The following is a 21,900-nucleotide window of genomic DNA, read 5'->3' on the forward strand; positions in this document are numbered from 1 at the left end:
CATGCTGCTTCCATGTTATAATCATATAACTTTATGCATTTTAGGCACATGCTCTGTTTTTCTGAGAAAAACCTTGCAAATGTAATGCCTGCATGCAAATGTGGGAGATGTAGCCAAAATCTTGTAATCCAACATAATGTAGTCTTAATGGCTTCAGAATCAACAATAAAAGTGCTTACTGGTTAAACACTACAAAGAATTTCATTGCAGGGTCATTTTAAGAGGTGATAAACTTCTCTGTGTCTTCTTTCTAATCAACTCAGCCACCTAATGGCCAGGAGAGCAATGTGGAGTTGGGCTGTCAGAATTACCACCCTCGACTTGCTTGTAATTTAATTAGAGGCAAGAGTATGTTCTGTGCCTCAGTTTCATGTTTCTACACTGAGAATTTCAATCTTTATCTAATTCAAAGGTAAGCCATTGTTTTGTGAAACTGGGTAGAAATGCTGAGTAAATTGAACTGAGTCAAGACTCAAACATTTATTAACACGTGGGGCAGAGCCTGAACTAAGTGCTGCTATCTTAAAGAGGAGTCATAGAGCACACAGACATAAAGTAAAATCCATGCAAGATAAAATGCCAGAGCTCAAGAATTTAACAAAGAGAAATTCCATGGGAAACCTACACCTCTGAAAACACTGGAGTCACCAGGCTTCAGACAGAACTACAGATTTCTCATGTTTCCTCTGTATCTGTTCCAGCTCCATTGAGGGCTGGGGGCGGAGGGCTGGTGGACATAAGGCAGGCAAGAAGGTCAACACGGGTAGGCCACAAAGATCTCAACCCAAGCAGGCTGCAATTATGGGTAATCAAGGCTGCTGCAAAGCTGCTGAGCTGTGCTCTGCACTCAGCGTGCCCAGCAGGGCAGCCACAGCCCCGTGTGCAGGGGGAAAGGAAGCTGGTCTCTGCACACACATAATCCCCTGAGCACATGTGGGCATCATCTGAAAAACGGTGGGCACTGAATTTTGGGGGTCTGGTAGCCACTGAAGTCATTGCAGGTATGCAGGTGGGAGCTGTGGGTGGCTGAGCCAGGCATCCACTCCCCTCTGGGCAGCTCCAAGTGGCTGTGCTGCTAATGGGAACTGAAATCCTCAGCCTGGAGCTTTGCTATTCCCTCATGGAGGCAGGAGCTCTGACAAAAAGCCTGGCTGGCTCTCACTCTGCACCCCAAGCTGGCAGGACAATAGTCACCCAGTATGGTTTTGTGGCCTCTGCTCTTTTTTGTCCTTCCATCTGCTTCTTACTCAAAAAGCAGGCTCGGGCTCTTGGAAGAGATCAGATAAACAAAAGTGGTCCAGCAGCCAAGACTCTGGGCATTTTTATTCTGCATTAACAAAACCCCTACATTGGCTGCAGCTGTGGCTGCTTAGGTTTATGCATGCCTGAGACAACAAAATTCAGATTTGACGTGAACTTTCCCAGAGACTGGGAATGTGCAGATCCAGATCTTTGGTTATGGAATTGTCTATAAATAGCCTCTGGTGCTGATTTAGAATCTTTCATCAAATGTACTCCACAGTCTCAGGAGTGGCATTTATTTGTTCACATACACCAAACTCTACCCTATCTGGCTGCATGGAAGTCAGCAACAAGAATTTTTTTGGCTTCAGCAACCTGAGCCAGGAACGGAAAAAATGCTCTTTCCTCCTCTCCTCTCATTCCTTAAGAAACCACAGGCAAAGCATGTTGCCCATGCTGGAAGTTGTGTGGTCTTTACTCTGTGAATGTGCTTGCCCGATGGGATAGGACTCATCTCAAGTTTCCTCTGTTTCTACAACAAATTTCCCCTTTTCCTGCACATCAGAGGACTTCCTTATCACTACATGGGAGGCTGCACTGGAGTTCCCTGGCCAGGTATCACTGGGATTTCTAGGTTGGTCCTAGTTCAGCTTTTAGGTTTGTTTTTTTTCTTTTATGGATTTCTGATCCACCTGTGTAAGGTGTGTAAGGTGTGTTGGGATCTTCAGTTCCCCTGATAAAGGGATTTCAACACATCAGTGAGGCTGCTGTTTCCAGCTGGGAAATGCTGCAATATCCTCAGCAGACAGTGCCTTCAGAAGGTAGTTAAAAACCCTTGAGAGCCATCACCACAATGGTAGACTTGGTTCTGCTATAGCTCACCAGGAAACTCCAGGTTTGCAAGCAGCCTGTGTCTGAGACATCAGGAGTGACAGCCTATCTGCCAGGACACTGAGAGAGACCCTGCTGGGGTCTGTCTCTTCCCAAGCTGGCAGGTATGGCCAGGGACTACTTGTGCCTTGAAGCACTTACTCTTCTCTAGGGAAAAAAGTGGGCAGGGAGAAACTGTAACTCTGCAGGCTCTGGAATTTCCCAGCTCTCTCTCTATTTTTTTTCCAATACTAATAGTTTTTATTGCTGAAGTAACTCACAAATGAAAATATGAAATAGCTCATTTCCCTCCTGGCCACACACAGGAGCAGTCTGCCTCTAAGCCAGGCCAGCTGGACCCAGCATCACCCCGGGAAGAGAAGGCAGGATGCTTCCCAGGTGCTCTCAGGAAGTCTCTGCCATGGTCTCATGGAAGTTCTGTCTGGAGGGTGAGGTTTGCATCCCTCATGAATGCTGCTCTCCTTTTCCTGAGCCATGCATGGGTGGTGGATGTCTGCAGCCTGTGGGTCTGAGCTGCAGCCTAAAGGTGCCAACAGGGGCTCTGAAGGGTTGATGGAGCACCTTGGGATTCACAAACTCTGCCCAGTTGTTTTTGTGGGGTGGCCTTTCCTTCCCTCCTGTGAGGCTAGTGCAGGCCAATCAAGTTATGGCTGTTTTTCTGCCTCAGTTTCCCTTCCTGCGAGGACAGAGCCCAGCTCTGGCTGTTGGAGCCCTACAGCTCAGCACTCCAGGCCAGGCAGTTTCAGCAATTGCACCTTTGGTGGCTGCTCTCAGCAGCTGCCAGCTTCCCTCTCTGGGTACCTTTGCAGCAGCTCCTGGGGCAGAGGCAAGAGGCTGGGGAGGCTCCTGGCCCTGGCCAAGCACAGGACTCGTGTTTGGCATTCCACTGGTTTTGGTGGTTCAGGAGCAGCCCTAACTCAACAGCAGGAAATAAGTGTAAAACCAGCCTGTCAGTGCAGCCAAGCAAAGTGCATGGTGCCTCTCTGCCAGGGCTGGCCTCAGCAGCCATGGCCCCGGGACAGGGAGGTGGTGCTTCATGTCTTTTTGCTTTTGTTTTCTTTTGGCAAGATTTGAAGATGCCTTTGCTGTATCCACGAGGAGAGATCTGGATGCCCACTGCAGTGTTACCTGTGGGACTGCTACAAGCACACTGACTTGGGTGGTGTCACTGCAGTTCTGCAGCAGTGGGAAGGGAACCAAAATCAGACACAAGGCCATGGATGTTGCTCAGCTCTGACATAAATAACTGGGAGACTGCAAGCAGTAAAGGCAATGTTCTACCTTGCTACAAGCAGCTGGACTCAGACACATCCAGGAATGTGAGCAAGTTTTATTCTTTACTTTTCTCTTAGGTTGCTCTGTGTGAGTCTGCCCCCATCACAGGGTCATTTCAAACAGCAGGACTGTGCTTAGTTGTGTACAAACACCTGCACTTTTTCCATCAATGAGCACACAAAACCCAATTCCTCTAGAGGCAGAAAGGTGCATGCACAGAATACTTCACAGCCAAGCATTCAAAGGCTTGCTGAATGCTGCCTACCACCCTCTGCTGGCACATCTCCATCAGACCCAAGGGATCTGCCTCTGATCATTTTGATTCAGAGGGTGCTTCTTTATTGGCCTTTGGGGTTAAACAAGTACAGCAATTGCCTGCTTTGTGTGGGGAATGGTTGTTAGAGCAACTGGGAGGAATTCCTTGGCACCAGCACTAGCTAAGAAAGGAATGAGCAGAGAAATGCTCAGGCAGGGTCAGTGCCAGAGGCAGGGCAAGTGTTGGTGCCTCACCCTGACTCTCCCACCTGCAGCAGTGTCCCTGGGCAGCAAAGCTGCTGGGAAAAACAAAGTCCACACCCTTCCCTAACCCCTGCAAACCTCTGGGCAGAGGCCCCACAGCACAGGCAGCACTGCCACTGAGGTGCTGAGGAGAATCAAGCCCTGAGTTTTTACCTTTTGTTCCCTCTGTAATTGAACATCCCCCACAACATGCAATATGAAATTTCTCTTATGCCTGGCTCATAGATGTTTGCAGTGCAACTTCAAAAATGAAATTGTCATAATGATTTTCAAATAGAAATAAACCTATTTTGGGGTAATTTTCACTGTGAAGCATAGTTCAAAGGCACCAGAGGAAAGGGCAGGGTGAGTAGTGAGCTGACAAGTAGTACAGTCTTTGGAGGGCTTTAGCAACTTTATTTTTGCATTACAGATGCTCTCCTTGCTCTAAACTGCTGCCTTCCCTGTCTGACCCTTTTCCCCACCCAGCTGACACCTCATTCATAAACAGACAATAACTTTGTTTGGATAGGCTTGCTGGCAAATTTACACAGCTCTCCCATTTAGAGATCTGATTTCAGGTGAGGTGATTAAGAGAGATAAACAGGAAGAAAAGGAAGGGGTAGGGAAAGGGAGCAGCAGAAGGCAGTGCCTGGTCTCTGGTCTTGTTTACACAATGGCTTAAAACCTGCAGGATGAAACTCCTGGTTTCACAGTGAGAGTGTGAGCCTGCCTGCAAGCACGGCAGCTGCCCTGGCAAGGGGCTGGGGTGTGACCCTGGAAGGTAAGGCCAGGTGCTCTTAGTAATGGGTGTAAAGCTAAAAGACTTGTACAAGGGTAATGTTTAGATCTGGAAAGCACAGTGCTATGTGAGTTTGGTGATTTCTTTTATACATAAAAAACCCCAATTCTGACATTTGTTGAATTGGGTCCTCATCAGAGCTCCAGTTCTACATGGTTCTGCTTACAGACTGGATTGGAAAAAGGTACCCATTTTGTAGCCTTGTAGCAGAATACCCCTCTCCTGTTTGCTCTAAGAGTATGCTCTTCTTCAAATTTAAGTACTTATGTTATATGGTACTGTGTTATACTATACTGTATGTTATGTAGTATTGCTCTGCCCAACAGTATATCTCTGTGTTTCATCTGCTGTTTCCTCAATGATTCCATTTGATTTCCAAGTTCCTGGCTGAAAAATCAAACAAATGCATACTGTGGCTTGAAATTCCCAATGGACTGTGCTGTTTTTGTTAGTCTTGAAAAGGTTTTATTAGAACCGAAAACCATGAAAGGAAATTGCTGAGCATTTGAGAACCTGGTTTCCACAGGTTCCAAAGAAGTCAGCTCCTGGCCTGAAACTTTCCAGGCATAGGGCCAGAATTCACAAACTCATAGATGGGAAAGGGGGCTGCCTCTATACCCTAGAAGAGTTTAGTCATCCTCAATCTAAATTAGAGCATCCTTTATACCCCTGTCATTCAGCCCACAGCAAACCTGCCTGAGATTACGAACCTAAAACACACCACTGAGATCCAATGTCAGTGATTGAAGTGATTCAGGGCAGGGTCAAGAACAGCTAAGTGTACTGGTACCTGCTGCAGTTTGTCTAGCTGGAAATTGATTTGGACTAAATGGCTTAAAAATGCGAACCCAAAGCTGATGACAGTGTAAGATGATGTTCTGCTGGGGCTTGCTGCCCACTCTTGCTGGCTGACAGCTGTGCTGGGCATGTCAGCAGGTGTAGGGACCTCTGAAAGCCTGGAGGAGGCCAGTGGAGGAGGCCTGAGAAAGGATCACTGTACAGACACACTGCGGGTGTCTGCACCCACGGCATGAGTGACCCACTGCCCAGGAATTCCTCCTGCAGATAGATCAGGGGCGGCTGTCTTCTGTGGGGTACCACAGTACACTGCAGGACAAGCACACACAGTCACTGACACAAACTCTAACCTCCTTAATATTATGCTGAGCAGAGTCTCTAGACAGTTTGGTTTGTGCATTTGGGGTTCACTTTCCAAAACAGAGTAGTACCTGAAATGCAGTTATGGCCCTGGGCTGGGGGGCAGTGCCAAGGTGAGAAAGTTGAGCTTGGGAAAGTCCATGCATCATCTTCTGCCCTTTTTCTAAAGAGCTGCATGCTCCTGAGGGTAATGGTTGAAGTATGTGTGAGGTTGTGCCTTGCATTGCTTACGGCTGCAGTAACAGCTGTGTGTGTCTCTGGCACACAGCAGTGAAGTCCATGAACCACAGATAACCTCGCTCACACAGCACAAGTGCCAAGGGAGGGACAAGAACTGCAATGAAGACAAATCTGTTCATGTTTACAGCTGCTCAGGGTAACTATATTTGCACAAGCAAAAGGGGTACTGGGCTGCCTTCTGCTCCACTAGCCAGCCAGTACCAACTGCTCGGGTCTCTATTAAGTCTGTGCAACCTTGCTCTGAGTATGGCAGCAGGTTTCAGGCTCTCCAGACCTTTCTTAGCCTGTCCATATTGATTAAAACCTGGCCAGTGTTTCTATGCATTGAAATCCCCTGGTTTGTCCCTTCACAGCCATTTTTATTTATGATGGCAAGAATGACCCCTCAGACTTTTCCCCATTTGCTGTCTGGTTTGGTCTCTGCTGCCCTCTGTGACCTATGGCTGCTTGCTGTAACTCTGTGATTTTCTGCCTAGAAGGACTTCTTTGTGCTTGGAGCCCTCAAGAAAGCTTATCTCCATGGCAAGCTGACCAATTCTATCCCAACTGAGGGAAATGTGTATGCAGGCAGCAAACACTGGGATCCAGCAAAAGCAGATGCACCCTGCTTGCAGAGGCCCCTTGCCCTTGCCACCCCAGAGGAGGAGGGCTGAAGGATCACTCGTGAGCTCTCCTTGCTGTGTGCTGGATCAGCCTGCCTCGCACATGAGACTGGGAGCAAAGCCAGTGCAGACCCAGCAGCATGTTTGTCATACCCAGGGCAATGCCCTCTCCTCCTTCCCAACTTGCCCTCGCCATATGATGGATGTGTTGGAGGCAGGGGCAGCTGGCCCAGCTCATTCTCTTGGGAATAGCCAGGGCAACTTCCCAGGCCACCAGGGGCCTTGCTGAGTTAAGTGAAACAGCAGTGTGGGAAGGAAATGAGAGAGGTCCATAGTTTGGTGTTTACCCAGCATCTCACATGGGCCTGTAAATGTGGAGGGCACAAAGCTCCTATATAGCAAGATTTAAGATATAGCTTGTGGGAATGTTTCCATCAGGGCACCTTTCCATTGGAAATAAAAATAAATGCTGGCATGGGTAGATTCTCACAAAAGTCTAGACGGGAAAATATTGCTACAACCATAAGGTATTTCAGATGATCTCACAGAAACATTTCACCAAATAAAAGTATGAGGAGCTATTCAACTCAGCCCTTTTTCTTCTGGAAAAAGAGAAGTTTTGCACACAGCTCCTAAACCTTAACATGTCACAGCAGCTACTGCAAGCCCCATGACACTCTGCTGGGGTTGTCATTACTCAAACTTGTCAGCCTTAGATGTGTTGGTCCTGTGTTACCCTAGAGATGGTTTGTGACTCATGCTGTGGAGGTCGAGGCATGGGATGGGGGCACCTCCTCAGTCTCTGTACAATCTGATGCTTTATGGAGCTACACTGCAAGGTGTAGGACATGGATGATCTGGAGTTTGGCTGAGTATGTGGTTTGGTTGGTTTGGAAATTTTTGTTTGTTTGGCTTTGAGGGTTTTTTTAATAAGTTTTTGAAGGGAGGTAGAGGAAGGCATGTTGTGTTTCTAGAGTCCCGTTTGGCAGCGTTCCAGATTAATAGAGATAGAAAGAGTTGGTAATAGTGAGTGGCTTATTCAGTTGTAGCTGAATTCATGCAGTCTCTTTTATGCTGAGAAATTACCTGGTTGTAATTTGCATGTTGTATCTGTGCCAGAGGCCAAAATGTTAGCAGGGAAGGGCGTGTATTGGGAGAAGCAGTGGAAAAATTACAATGAGTCAACAAGGTTGAATTTAGGCCTCCTCACAAGGGAAGCCTCGTTTATTAAGCAACTTGAACTCTCCCTGTGAGATCATATGTGAAAAACAGGTTGAGCCATGTCTGAGGGTGTTGCCCTGTGGAATTTGTAGATAAGGATGCTTTATACCTGCGTGTGCCTGAGAGGCCAGTTACATTCTGTGGCTTCCAGAGGGAACAAGCCTCCAGAGGAGTACAGTTATTCCATTTTTCTTGTGGTAAGTTTATTGAAAAGAACTTCTGTTTCTTCCTGTCCTCCCTATGCCTCTCTTCAAATCTGAGATTGCCAAGCTGTGAGGTGTGATATTTGTGGCTTTCTTCACCAACAGACCCAGTATCACTACTGAGACTGCAATGGCATGGTGGAAGGCCTGGGTAAGTAGAGGATATACGGACACTCTGAGGTTTTTTGGCACTATAATAAGGTAACTTGTAAGTTGCATCAGGCACTGTGTGGGAATTAACAGTTTCCTTTAAAAATCAGGAATACCTTTTTACTGTTTTTCTGGCTGTAAAATAGCATTCAGCACTTCAAAAACATTGATGAAGGAGGGTGTTGATAAGATTCCTGTCTATAGGAAGAGGAGCAGACCCTGGATCCTCAGTTAAGAGAGGTGCAGGGGTGTTCATACCCCTGTGCTCGTGGGGAGATGGTACCATTCAACAGCAGAGTTACACAGCTGCAGTCTGCCAGCTGTGGGCTCCTTGTCTGCTCCCTTGGCCTCTGGCACTGAGTTCAGGGCAGTGAGTTTGGTCCCCCGTTGTGCTGGCAGGCTGTGGTCACAGAGAAAGATATGGTCAAGCCACAATATCTATCTTTGGTGGGTTTTTAATATTGCAACAATAATGTGTCTTGAACAGCCTGTCTCTTTGCCAGGAGCCAGAAATGCTGAATATGTTCTCTTGTAAATGCCTGTGGCTTTGAGAGGAATGTGGCAGGGTGGGGAGAAGCTCATGGGGTGTGCTGAGGCAGCACCTGGGGTCTGGCTCACCCCAGGCATGGGGGTACACCACTGCAGGTAGCTCTGGTGGTGTGCCAGCCATGGCAGTGCCCCATCAGCCTCTGTGGGAGGCCAGCTTTACTCCCAGGTCTCAAAATATGGGGTTTTTTTCTCCAGAAGGATTAAAACTGTAATCTTCCTCCTGAGTTTTCTCTGTCTCCCTGTTTCCTTTGGAAGTTTGATATGATAAAATAGATATTTTTCCTGAGCTTGAAGTAGCTCTCACTTTTTTTTTTTTTCCTTTTGGATGATCTATTCCCTGCTACCCTCAAGCTGGAAATAACTTGTAAACTTAGAATGAGAAGAGAAGGAGAAAAGCCCTTGAACTCCAGTGATCTCACGCCAGTTGGTGTTCTAGAAGGTGGTGGCATAAGAAGAAAATGAGAGATCCAAAGAATGATGGGGAAAAATTTTGGTTTTCTAAACCCTTCATTAAAAATACAGTTCAAAAGCAAAAGGAATGAAAAAATGAATGAAAAAATATTGACTGAAAGAAACCCCAAACAGTAACCCAACCCATCCCCAGATTCCAGCTTTTTAAAAAACCCTATAGTTTAGGTTCAAAAATATTTTGGTGGTAAAACTTTTATTCCTTCTTCCCTTCATTTATAGGTAAAACTTTTCACAGCATCAGCTGTAAGGCACACTGCTTCTGCTGTTTTCATGCCAATTATTTATATTTACAGGAGCACAAACGCCTCGAGTATTTTGTTAGGGAGTTGTAGGATCAATTCAGCTGAGAAACAAGACCAAAGTGAGCAGGGATTCTCTGAAAAGCTGGTGCAATTGTCCTTGTGCTGCAACAGCAATGTGCACAGAGGATGAGGTGCATGAGTGAGTCACAAATGTGCTGCTTGAGCCAGGAAGGGCAGTAACTGTTTATTGGAATTAGGACCAAAAAAGATCGTTGTTTAATTTGTTTCCACTGCCTCTGAATGAAAGCTCAGCTTTGTACTCCCTCTTTCACTGAGTCACCAGGCACGGGTTCAGAGTGTTTGGGGGGTTCTTCACAGGGCCCTTGCATGCAGCTGGAGAAGACTGACCATCCTTTTCAGGGCAAACTCAATGGATGGGTCTAACCTGCTTCCCAGGGAAGCTGAGGTGGTTTTGGCCATCTTGGCAGAGGGTTTGAAAAGGAGCACTTGACATGGTCCTGCCAGCTCAGCCAAATTCTTCTAGGCCAGTGACAAACCATTAGAGGTGCCAATGCCACCTTCTCTGTCATGTCACTGCTTTTTCCTGCAGTGAGAGCTCCACCTCAGCCTTCAACTTGCTGCTCAGTGACCATTTGGGTTCAGAGCTGCATCTCTTGTGCAGTTCCCTGTTGACAGCATTTGCTTCTCAGCTGTTCCTGTGGGAGCAAGGTGTGGTGGTGCAGGGGTCTCTGTGCTGGCTGTACAGCAAACGTCTCTTGGCTGGTTGTCACTGCCCCGGAGCCAGGCTGGCAAAGGGGCCAGCATGCAAACAGGCCAGAGGAACCACTGCTTGTCTTTCACATGGGAAGTGAGAGCAGAGGGGATTTGCATCACAGCAGGAGGCTGATGGCCCGTATTTGGTCCCTGTTGTGTGAGTCAGGTGGGACAACCCGTATGGATCTTCCTTGGATCTCTAATCTCTGATTTTGATCCCACAGCGAAGCCATCTCCAATGAAATATTTATCAGACCATACTGATACCATTAGTTTAATATTAACCCTGCCTGTAAATGTAAGTTTATGCGAATATAGTAGTTTCCAACCTAAATATCCTTGCTTCTAGGAAGGAGAAAATTGTATCTATTATTGTCATAAAATGATAATGACTCTTCATGCTGATAGGACCAGCTTGTGATAGATGTGACAATATCTTGAAGCCAGTTTCTTGACTACCAGCTTTGTTAAATTATGCCTGGGTTCTGGTTGATGGCCCTACTACCTTGTGGTGACTAAAATAGGTCTCAGTGTGCCTTCTGTGCCCTGGCACTGGTACCGTCAGCACCTCAGGGGTTTGTTAGGATTCTTGTGTAGTTGTATCTGATTCTTGGTACAGAGAGGAACTTCAAACCTGCACTCCTCCAGATGGATTTCTTCCTTCCAAGTAGTCTTTTGGCCCAAATCCTTCCACTGGAGATGCTCCCTTCTTGAAACCAGCTGTGCAGAAGTGCAGCAGCAGCTACTGAATAAAATGGTTTGTGAGAACAAGACTATTTCAGGAACTCAAAAAGCTATCTAAAACTTCCCCTGCACCAACCCCCTGAGAAATGCAGTATGATCCAATAGCATCCATGCTATGAAGGGCTGTAATTAAGGGGTGAATAGGAAAGTCCAGTCTATTACAGTCTGTGCTTTTTCTGCCAGACTGCCTGCACCTCACGCTTGCAGCGCTGTCAGCCGTGCTTTGCTGGAACAGGCAGGTGGGAACAGGAAACTTGTGCTCCCTTTGGAGAGAAACTTGTGTTCTCTTTTTGCCCTGCTGAGAGACTTCCAGCCAGTCTCTCCTATTTTCTGTAACTTCACCATGTGTAGGCAATAAATAGCATGAATATGCTTTTAGAATACTTTTTCTTCAGCTGATGAAAAGTGGTGGTGGAAAGTTGTGTATTTTTTTCTTCTTTCAGAGTGAAGCAGAGGGCAGGTCTGTGGCAGGTGCCTTAAATTTTAATGCTGCTCCTGATGCTCAGATTCTGTACAAGGCTATGAAAGGGCTTGGTGAGTTCACTCCAACCACATATGGAAATTCTATGTTTTTCTTATAATTGCTAAGTTGAAATCTATTCCTCAGGAAAGTTGCATCCAGAGATATCTTCTTTTTTTACTGTGAAAAACTAATATAAAAGTTTCCTCAGTATGTATTTAAACTTCTACACAAAGGCAATGAACCAGACAAGGTCGTCTGGATATTCAGATTGGGATTTTGGATGAGTCTCAGCTTATTCTGTGTGCTGTATTTATGATTTATTGTTGCTTTCCACAGGGACTGATGAACAAGCTATAATTGATGTCCTAACCAAGAGGAGCAATCTGCAGCGTCAAGAGATTGCCAAATCCTTCAAAGCACAGTTTGGAAAGGTTCTTTCAAAACAAAGCCATATTCAATCACTGGTTTACTGCATGCAGGATGTAGTAAATGGCAGTACAGTTCATCCTGAAAGCATGATGCAAACTATATGCAGGTCTTCTGCATATAATCTGTTTATAAGGCCTGCAATGAATGTGTAAAATTAATTTTTGACCAGAAAAAAAAAAGTGGTTTTCTCCTAAAGATTTATTTTTAATGCATTTTGACCATAAATACTTTTTAAAAATCAGTTTTAACTTGAAGTGAAGCTTCTTATTGATTTGAAGCCTTAACAAAAATTGATACCTGTCTAAGTAACAAGTTGAGTAAAAATATTGGTTTGTTTCAGGCCTTTTTAAATGTCAAAAAAGTTCAATTTAAAGACTTATTTAATTATGCTTGTTTGGAAATTCTGTGCTTATTGACAGCTATGTTTTCCTTTGTCTCTCTTTGTTTCTTTGGTAAAATCTTACTTCTATTGGGAATTTTTTTTCACCATCAAACTGTACCCTCAGCCCTACAGTGGAGTCTCCAATGACCCTTGCTATAAAGGGGGCTGCCATGCTAAAGCCTAAGAAAGGAAAGCAAATATGGGGGTGGAGGGTGTGGAACAATGAATAAACAGAGCACTGGCATCCCAATAAAACAGAGAGACTCATACTCTAGGAAAACCTGCATTATGGTGAAAGGGAAGTTTGAAGGGTATCTTCAGGCAGACTGCATTCCTGATTCTGCAGATGTCCTGGGTGCAAGTTTATATGCAGGCTTTGGGAATCAGCTCTCTCTGAAGCTACACCCTTGCCCTGTGCAAGGCCTTCAGCAGCCTGGTCCTGCTCACTGAGTTAGGCAGGGTGGAGGAAGATTTGCTGCAGGTTTAATTATAGAGAAAGCCCAAATATCAAGAAAACAGGGAATGTGTAAGCACCTAGACAAATCCCATTTTGGAGTTAGATGCCTTTTTCAGTCCCAGGACATTTTTTAATGAACTATCAACAACACTATCATACAGCTTCATTACTTGGGCTGTGGGGATGGAAGCAGCATGTGCAGCAAAATGACCCTGTGAGGCTGTTTATGTAACCATGTGATAATGCACATTTAACAGGATCTGATTGAAAACCTGAAGTCTGAACTGAGTGGCAACTTTGAGAGGCTCATGGTAGCTCTCATGTACTCCCCATTCAAGTATGATGCCAAGGAGCTGTATGATGCCATGAAGGTAAGCAAATTGCATGCTGCTGCTTAAGTAGTAGCACAAATACAGTGCTGATTTCCTGCAATTGTGCAAGTGTTAATAACTGGACTGTTGCATGGTTAAGTTTTTTATTAGCAGTAGCCTTTGAGAAATACTTAATTGTACTATTAATATTCTGGGGGAAAATGCTGCTGAAACATTTATGGCTACAAGAAAGTTTCTGTACATATGTGACTCACAGAGCCTGAGAAGGCAACAACCAAACTAAATTCACACCCAAAGCTGCTGCCCTGATGCCCCAGCTGAGCCAAGAAACCTTGAAGGAATCAAGGAGTGTTGGTGCAAGGGCCAGGCTGGGGTTGGCTGGGATCCTACCTATTGATAATATATCTTTACAAGTTTCAGATGCAGAGTGGTTTGTCACAATGGTACAAGGATGGACTGATTAGCCAAGCACTGGTGTCCCTGCATGCCTCTAATGCTGGCTATTGTCAAAGATCTGGCTCCAGAAAAGAACTGCAGAAAGTTAGGGTTATATAAAATCATCCTTTACATGTAGGCACCTCGGTAAAAGAAACCGTGTTCAACCCAGATGTGTTTTGTGTTTCCAGCTTTCATCACGATGGTTTCTTGCAGCTCAGCACACTGCCTGACACTTTGCTGCCATCCAGCTCCTCCCTTCACCGTAGTTCTCTAGCAGTAAATCACCCTCCAGGACTAGATGCCTTTCTCCACCTTTATTTCTCCACTGCGTTTTCTATTACAGGGTGTGGGAACGAGGGAAAGTGTTATCATAGAGATCCTGGCATCCCGGACAAAAGCGCAGATCAAGGAGATAATCAAGGCGTACAAAGAAGGTAAGAGCCTGGGGCTCAGATTTCCGTGGTCAGAGCACAGCAGGAACCGTGTTACCAGCTAGCACTGTCAGCAAGAAAATAGCTTTTCTAGAAGCATTTAACTCTAAAAGCAATGTAACTCTGCTCTCAGCTGACAAACAGAACATGGCTATGCTGGGAGAATTTGAAAATCCCTTTCTAGGTCTTCATCCAGCTGCAGCAAAGGGTCAGCAAATCACAAATTTGGTTCAGTTTGGCTACAGAGTATTGTCAGAACATAAAACAATAGCTGTGCACTTGGCTTTTCTCCCCAGTAAATTGGTGGAAATTTATCAAATATGTATTTGTAAATATTTTATCTTGTTCATCCTTATACCTCTAAAATTAGCTCTGGGTTTATTTCTTGGATATCAGGGGAGCTAGTGACTCAGCTGGATCCAAATGCTGACCAGGGTATCACAGAGGGTGTGAGCTGCTCTCAGCCCTGTTTTTTTCCTTAATGACCCTCTTGCCTGGTGTTATAGTATATATTACTGGTAATGTCTTGACTGTATCACCTAAATAAATAACAAATCCTTCCCTTGTCCTTCTCTTTCCCCTGGGTAGAGTACGGTTCTGACCTGGAACAAGACATAAAATCGGAAACAAGTGGCTACTTAGAACAGGTTCTGGTTTGCCTTCTTCAGGTAATGCTAGAGAAGAGAAATGAGGGCATAAAGGTCTTCACAATTTTCTCCTCTTTTTTGGAGAACACATGCAATAGGAGAGCCCGTCATGATCACCAGATAAACTGCAGAGACAGCCGTGTCACTTGGACTGGATCTGTTTCAGCTTCAGTGTGACTGAGGCAGGGAAATCTCCCTCCCTTGGCAGCAGTGAGAGACACCTCACTTTCACATAGCTGTAAAGCCACTGTACTCTACTAGGGTCTTAAAAACAGTGCCCCTCCACTAGGATTTACCAGTTTTCCAGGGTCTGTGCCCTCAATGCTGAGGCCATTTACCCTACCATATTTTTGGAATTTTCCTGCCTGGTTGCAGAATAACTGAGCAATTTTTTACTCTACTTCATATGACTGATTTCAGCACTTTGCAATGAAGGAGTTAGCACTTGTGCTGTCTGAAATATTACTGCTTGAGTGTTCTGCAGAAATAGATAACTGAGAGGATAATTGATCTTTGCTCAGAATGAATGCTCTGATCCTTGTTTATGGAAGAATCTTCATGAGACAAAATTGTTCCATTTCTTTTTCTGCTCCTAGGGTGAGAGGGACAATGCTACCCTCTATGTGGACTCAGCCCTGGCTCTTCAGGATGCAGAGGTACTCTCAAATACCTGTGATCACTGATATGCTGCATTCCCACCTTCTTCAACTTCATAGTGCTTCAGTGCCAGCAGAGTGTTGGAGTCACAAAAATTTGGGGTGGGGTTATCTTTAAGTAACTTGGGGTTTTTCAGTTTTTCCTGCACTGCTGAGCTCTGCCATTCCACAGAGGACTGATGAGGCCTGGGCTTTGGCTCAGCTGTTTTTGATAAGTGACTGTATGTGGGTATGGTGGAGTGGAAGAGGAGAGAAAAGGGAGGAAACCTCAAGTGTGCTGCTGGCTATTCCAGCTGCTGCAGGAGGGGTAGAGAGGATGGAGACAGTGGATGTTCCAGTTTGTCTGGAAGACAGAAAGGGTTTCAGAGCAGCCATTCTAGGAGACTCTGGTTCACATGGTGCTTTTGGTTACTCCAAACCCCTTTACCCCAGCCATGCCTTCAGCCAAGCTGTGTTCCTTTACCAGCTGCTGTGTTAAATTACAGACTCTCTATGCTGCTGGAGAGAAGATCCGGGGCACTGATGAGATACAGTTCATCACCATCTTGTGCAAAAGGAGTGCCACACACCTAATGAAAGGTATGGAGCAGAGCCCACACTACCAGCACGACACTCCCAAGCCTCCAAAATCAGAAATCACCCTAGCCAAAAAGAAGAGGCAGGGCTAGAGAGGAGAGACCTGGGTGGTCAGAAATAAGTAACTGAGCCCTGTTTCTAATTCCTGGCCACCCAGTAACCAAAAGCTGCCAGCGGATTTTGTAAAAGATTATGAAGCTTTAGTTCTGCTGAAAATCAAGTGGCTTACCCAGGAGTCCCTATACAGTGGTGATAACTGGATAGTTGTTTGTATAAACCCAAGAAGGGAGGGAATTAGTACCATCCTCATGAAGTAGGAGCATGTAGTGAACAGACACGTCCCCTTGGATTCCTCTGGAAAAAAAAAATCACTAAAAAAATAGCTGCTTATTCAGTGCTGGAGAATGAAAGTACAGGATGGAGCCTGCATTTCTGCCCCAGGTCCTTTTGAGGGCATCAGAGGCTGCTGGGAGGGAAGACACAGCCCTGCTCCAGCTGAGACCTCAGCTCCCCACTGTCTGTGCAGCAGAGACCAAACCTTGTCATCTCAAGGATTTTTAGGCATAACAGATTTTGTTATGTTGGCTGAATCTAAGCATATCAAGTACTTCGTGAATCAGGTGGACCTAAACTGATAAATTTAGCCAGAGATAAATTTATAATTTCATTTCAGATAAATGCCTGAGCTTTTTCCAAGCTGAGGCTATTTCTATGCCCTGGAAGCCAGCTCCCCCTTGTGTTTCAAATTCAATCTCCCAAGGTCACTTAAAAATAAACAAGACAAAGCAAAATAGGTGATCTCTCTAGTATTTGTCTGTATCTGTCTTTAAGAATTGAATTTCATCTTGTTGTAATAATGCAACCACTCTTTGGAACCTACTGTGGTACCAAGCAATTTCTTCTGTGCTACGGCCACTTGTAGCTATTTGTCTTTAAAATCTAAGTGTAATTATTGCAGCTTTTAATTTTTTTTTCAATAGAAAGACTAGGTTTGGGTTGAGAGTTTTGTATCCATCTGTCTATTCTGTACATTTTTACATTTCCCCAGAGCACCTTGAGTGTTGATCATCTTGGATGCTGAGCAAAGTTTCTTAAGATGACTATTACATTACACAGCAGTTTTCCTTCTTTGTCAGTCCTAGAAAGTTAGGAATAAAAACAGCTATCTGTGTTTCTGAGCCTTGGAGTATCCAAAGTTTATAAGGCAAGCAATGACACTGTTGCTGAGCTTTTGTTACTGTGGAAACTCAAATATCTTGAAATCTGCGCCTGTGTTTTGCTCATCTTTTCTCAGTTGTTTTTATTTTAAATTGTGGTTGAAATAAGTTTCCCCAAATGGTGTTGTCATCATTGTAAAGTCCATGGGCTGTGAGCTGCATAGCCCCAGATTGAAGCTGATTTTATTTTGGCTCCTGAAGCTAATGACATCAACAACCACAAGACCAAAGGTGTGCCTAACTTTGTTGTCTGCTTTACTTCTGTAGGTAAAGACAGTGATAAAGGGTCAGATTTCCAAATAAACTTGAGATGACTGAAATTGCCTGAAGTCAGGGAGTTTAGAACCATGAATGGTTTGGCTTTTTGTAAATGTTAACATCCATCTTGATAGCTGGTTTCTGATGTTGACTAAGCCTCCTGACGCTGGTGCAAGTGTGGCCATTGCTTTTGCAGATCTGTGAGTTCACACAAGAAATGCCTGGAAATACTGGGCACAAAATGCCTCAAGGGTTACTTGGTAAAAAATATAAGTTCTTTGTGTTTCAAACAGTGTTTGAAGAATACCAGAAACTGTCTGGTAAGAACATAGAAGACTCTATCAAGAGTGAAACTCGTGGTTCCCTTGAGGATGCCATGCTGGCTATTGGTAAGTGGTGACTTTTCCCTTTGCTTTCTCAGTCTGCTGCCTTTTCTTCTGCAGTAGTTGACTTAGATGGATCTACTTTATAAAGGTATATGGTAGGAAGTAAGAGGTACCTCTTGGGTAAGATAAACTCGGATTCCAGGAGCACAGTTAATAATGGGAAGCATGGAGGATCTCAGTCACCTCCTGCTCTGGGCTGGAATTACCATTGATTCTTACTGAGTTTTTTTGTATGCCTAGTGAAATGCACCAGGAACATCCATAACTACTTTGCAGAGAGGCTGTACAATGCTTTAAAGGTAAGATTCTTCATTGCCACACACTGGTTTTCATACTGACTTAAATTGTAACCTGGCTTCCACCAATTCCAACTAAAAGAGCCGAGGTTTTGGTGAAATTCAGCAGGTTCAGTGCAATTGTTGCAAGTAATAGCAGAATCCTTTCAAACACCTTGAGGAAAAAAGTACCCTTTAAGCTCAAGATAACAAGGGAGTGTGGCTTTTCTGGCTTAAGAGTCCACAAGAAGTCCTGCCCCACTTTCTGGAACACAGACAAAACTTCTGGAAGAGGCTTTTCTAGGAGGCTGTGGATGGTGAAGACTTGCCTTCCATGTTAATAGACTGGAGCACAGTATTTTCTTTTTAGGAAGCAATTCTCTCAATGGCAGTATAAAATGAGAGTTTCAAATGGGGACACACAAGGTATTTGCAGATTGTGCCCCTGTAATACTTAACTGCTATGTACAAGATGTCAGCTCTCCAAACCTTTTGGAAAGCTGAGATAACTGTTTTGTTATCAGTGTGATCTTAATTTCCCTGTGAGTGAATAAACAGTATTGGTTGAAGCCAAACACTGCCTGGGTGATGCTGCAGAAGGACAGTCTGTATCCAGTGCCAACTCCCACCTCTGTAGCATGTTTGCTTTTGCATTTGACATGTGCAAAACTCATGCACACCCCCATGGTGGGCCTGTGGTGTTGGCAGAGGTCCCTGGGAGGGGTGTGAGGGTGGGCCCTGCAGAAAGAGATGCAGATATTCCACAGAACAAGTGCCAAGTGGTGTTTGAAAGCTGACTCCTCCTGCCCCGGACCAGTTTGCACAACCTATCCCTTGAACACCCACTCACATCACAGACTGGTGTATCTGTCATTGCAGGGGGCTGGCACTGATGATGGGACTCTGATAAGGGTGCTTGTATCTCGAAGTGAAGTTGACCTAAACCTCATAAAGCCTGAATTCAAGCGAATTGCAGGAAAGCCTCTCTCCGAGATGATCTCGGTAAGCAGAATCTTGATATGATGCTTCTCAGCCATTTCATGTATTCCTAATCCTTCCCGCACTGTGAGATGCCTCCATGGTTGTTTGCAGTGACAGTGTCATTTCTGCTGTGATCATGGCTCTCCTTCAGTAGGCCTTAACAGTCATGTCCTTGAGAGACACGTGTGTCTGAAAGGTGACTCAGACCATCTGCTCCTGTAAGTGACTTGGACAGAGCAAACCCATAGAAACACTGCACTAGGAATTTCATGGATCAGTCTCTGTATCTATGCACTTCATGACATCCTAGATTAATCTAAATTTAATGAATCATTCCTGTCATACCTATCCCACACTGTGCCATTTTCTCCTCTCTCTCTGCCATCCTTAACTACCTCAAGCCAGTGCCATCCATATACGTCAAAATAGTTCTGGGGTGTTTTGTTCCCTGTTCCCTTTTCCCTTTTCCCTGTTATTTGAGGGGTTTTTTGCTGCCCTATCTCAGGTGAAAGCTTGGTCTACACTGTGATGAGACAGCTTCAGAAACTGAACCTTGTCAAGGCTCATTGTAGCATTTGAGTCTCAGCTGGGAGTGAATGTGCCTCCCCTGCTAGTGCTGAAATGTTGTTTTTATCATTTGTCCTAAGGACTTGGGACCTTCCTCTGCCCCTGTGCAAATGGCACAGAAGCCCAGTCCTTAGCAGTCTCTATGGGAAGTCTTGTTCTGTAATGAAGGACCTTCCTTATAATTGACATTGTCAGTATCTGTCATGTTGATTAATGATCAGTCTTCAAGGGTCAGTATAGAACATTCATTCCTTCTGAGAAGTGGAATTAGCTTTACACCTGTCACAACACATTCAAAGGGAGGATTTCCTTTTTACCTAGTGAATATTCTGTGTAGTGCTTCTAGACCAAAAAGCCTTTGTGACGTTTTTTAGAAGTGCCTTTTCCCTTCCTGTAGGGAAGAGGTGCTTCATAAATACCCAGAGACAAAAAATGTGAGCACAACAGGTTTGCTTGCTGTCATTTGTGCTGACTTTGTGCTGCTCTGTGGGACGGAACCTTGATCAATTTCTCACCTGCATTCCAAAGGAAATAGTTGGGCTTGATGAATGTTATTTCAGGTGGTAGCTACAAGCCTCATTTCTTGGTTTACTTTTGATGGTGTGTCAGCTGGCAGCAGCTCTGCTGAAGTCTGGCTTGCTCTTTCCAAAATCATTTTCCTGTGTGGGCATATTCCACAGACTGACAACGTCAGCACTTGGAGCATGCAGAGGAACTTCCATACTCACCTGTTTTTTTAATATTTTCTCCTGTCAGGAGGATACCAGTGGCGATTACAAGACAGCCTTGATGAATCTCTGTGGCAGTGACTGACAGACTCTAGGAAGAAGATGTTGAAAAGGATACAGAGAGAAGATTAACAGTGAACAAGGGTCTGAAAATGTACTTCTACTTTGCATTGATCCAAGTGTGGGGCAAAAGAAGATCAAATTAATGGTGGAGATATCCAAAGCTCTCTGAAGGATGTGGATGCTCATTACATATTCAATACTATCTGCTTCCCAAACAGTTTTTCAAACAAAAGGGGAAATGTTAATTTCTTGTTTCTATTATTCTTTGAAGTTTTCCTTCTATTTTAACCTGTTGTGAAGGATGGCACTTTGACATGGAATTAAAGGTTCTTCTAAATGCACTATAGCTGTTTCACAAGTCTGAACAACCCTGCAAACTTGGGCTGCCCTGAAGCCACGATCATTTCACCAGGACCAGCTGGTAGAGCAGGGGGCTGTTTGATGCCTGCAGGATGGGTCTGGAAGGAGTCCCAGATATTAATGAGGCTTTAGGGCATGGGTCAGAATTCAGTGCCAGAGGCAGTCCTTCAGCAGCCTTATCTACATAACTTCAGAGGGAGCTCCCCAAGGAGCAGCGAATGGCAGAGCCAAGTTGTCTGCAAGCATGTAAAAGTTGAAGGCTGTGTGCCTAATTTCCTTCTTGTTTGTCTGTTGGCAAAGACCATCAAGCTCAGGTCCCCACATCCATGTCAGACTATGGGAGAATCAAAACTGGCACGGATGATTTGGTTTTGGTGAACACAGGATACCTTGCCCGTGGGAGCAGACCTGTTTCTGCTTCTAGTGTCACAGTGACCTCTCAGCAGTCAGTGGACTCCCTCCAAAATTGCCTCCAAGTCCCCTGACTGCACCACCAGGGCGCTGAGTGAAACACCAGTGTGGACAGTGATACAGGAGAAGTTTGAGAAGTTCGGGTCTGCCTTGACCACTGGTTCTCCATGCTTAAAGCAATCCTTTAAATATATAGTTACAAAAAGCCTTTCAGTAAATGTTTTCAGTAAAGGAGCTCTTCTGATCAAGTGGGTGAACTTTTTGGCTGGGGGGGTTCCCTTCCTTGCACTGCTGAGATTAGCAGGAATCAGAGCCATGAGACTGGCAAGTTCAAAAGGTCTTGGTGAGCCCAGGACACAGACAAGGGTCCTGGGGTCAGGGTATCAACACACCCCAAGTGAACACGAAGAGGAGGAGCTTTCTGTCTCTGCCCTTTTAAGTGCCTGTATTTCCAGTGATATCCCAGTCTCTCGCCTTGTCTCTAGGCTGAGCATCAAGGAGGGGGTTTCTTCTCTGTTTTTGGGGAACACGGGCCGGCTACGGGCACCAAAGGACAGGGACTCGCACGTCCCTTCTGCTGGTCAAAGTCCCCCCCTTGGTTTTTCACAGTCAATGTTCTAATTGACACCGATGATCGGGCTTGCCTGTTTTCGTTTTGGTTTGGTTTTTTGAGTCGGTTCGGGCCTGCGAGTGCCGTGGGGGGGCTGCGGCCGCGGCCAAAGCCGGGCTTACACCCCCCTCTGCTGGGGGACTGCCTGCGCCAGCCCGGCACCGGGAACAC

General features: G+C 45.2%; 1 protein-coding gene across 4 annotated transcripts; it reads left to right on the top strand.

Annotated features, from left to right (window-relative positions):
- Window positions 1–4,546: 4,546 nt before the first annotated feature.
- On the top strand, window positions 4,547–20,689 carry LOC134554790 (annexin A8-like). Of its 4 annotated transcripts, none has more exons than XM_063405719.1 (14): window positions 4,547–4,690; window positions 8,022–8,126; window positions 8,238–8,283; window positions 11,506–11,596; window positions 11,862–11,956; window positions 13,051–13,164; window positions 13,907–13,997; window positions 14,583–14,662; window positions 15,238–15,297; window positions 15,783–15,876; window positions 17,642–17,737; window positions 17,975–18,033; window positions 18,889–19,011; window positions 20,314–20,689. In XM_063405719.1, exons 3-14 carry the CDS (start codon window positions 8,263–8,265, stop codon window positions 20,368–20,370), a joined length of 981 nt encoding a protein of 326 aa, XP_063261789.1. In that variant the 5' UTR covers window positions 4,547–4,690; window positions 8,022–8,126; window positions 8,238–8,262; the 3' UTR covers window positions 20,371–20,689. The 4 variants fall into 4 exon arrangements, with proteins under 4 accessions (XP_063261789.1, XP_063261791.1, XP_063261790.1 ...); XM_063405720.1 differs by lacking the exon at window positions 4,547–4,690 and adding an exon at window positions 7,467–7,580; XM_063405721.1 differs by lacking the exon at window positions 8,022–8,126 and having other exon boundaries at window positions 4,583–4,690.
- Window positions 20,690–21,900: the final 1,211 nt, after the last annotated feature.

Source organism: Prinia subflava, chromosome 9, assembly GCF_021018805.1.
Source record: "Prinia subflava isolate CZ2003 ecotype Zambia chromosome 9, Cam_Psub_1.2, whole genome shotgun sequence".
Taxonomy (NCBI): Eukaryota; Metazoa; Chordata; class Aves; order Passeriformes; family Cisticolidae; genus Prinia; species Prinia subflava.

Coding starts and splice junctions, on each gene's coding strand:
- LOC134554790 (XM_063405719.1), top strand. CDS start 8,263: ATGGCATGGTGGAAGGCCTGG. Junction 8,284..11,505: donor TGGCATGGTGGAAGGCCTGG/GTAAGTAGAGGA, acceptor TTCTTCTTTCAG/AGTGAAGCAGAGGGCAGGTC. Junction 14,663..15,237: donor TTCTGGTTTGCCTTCTTCAG/GTAATGCTAGAG, acceptor TTCTGCTCCTAG/GGTGAGAGGGACAATGCTAC.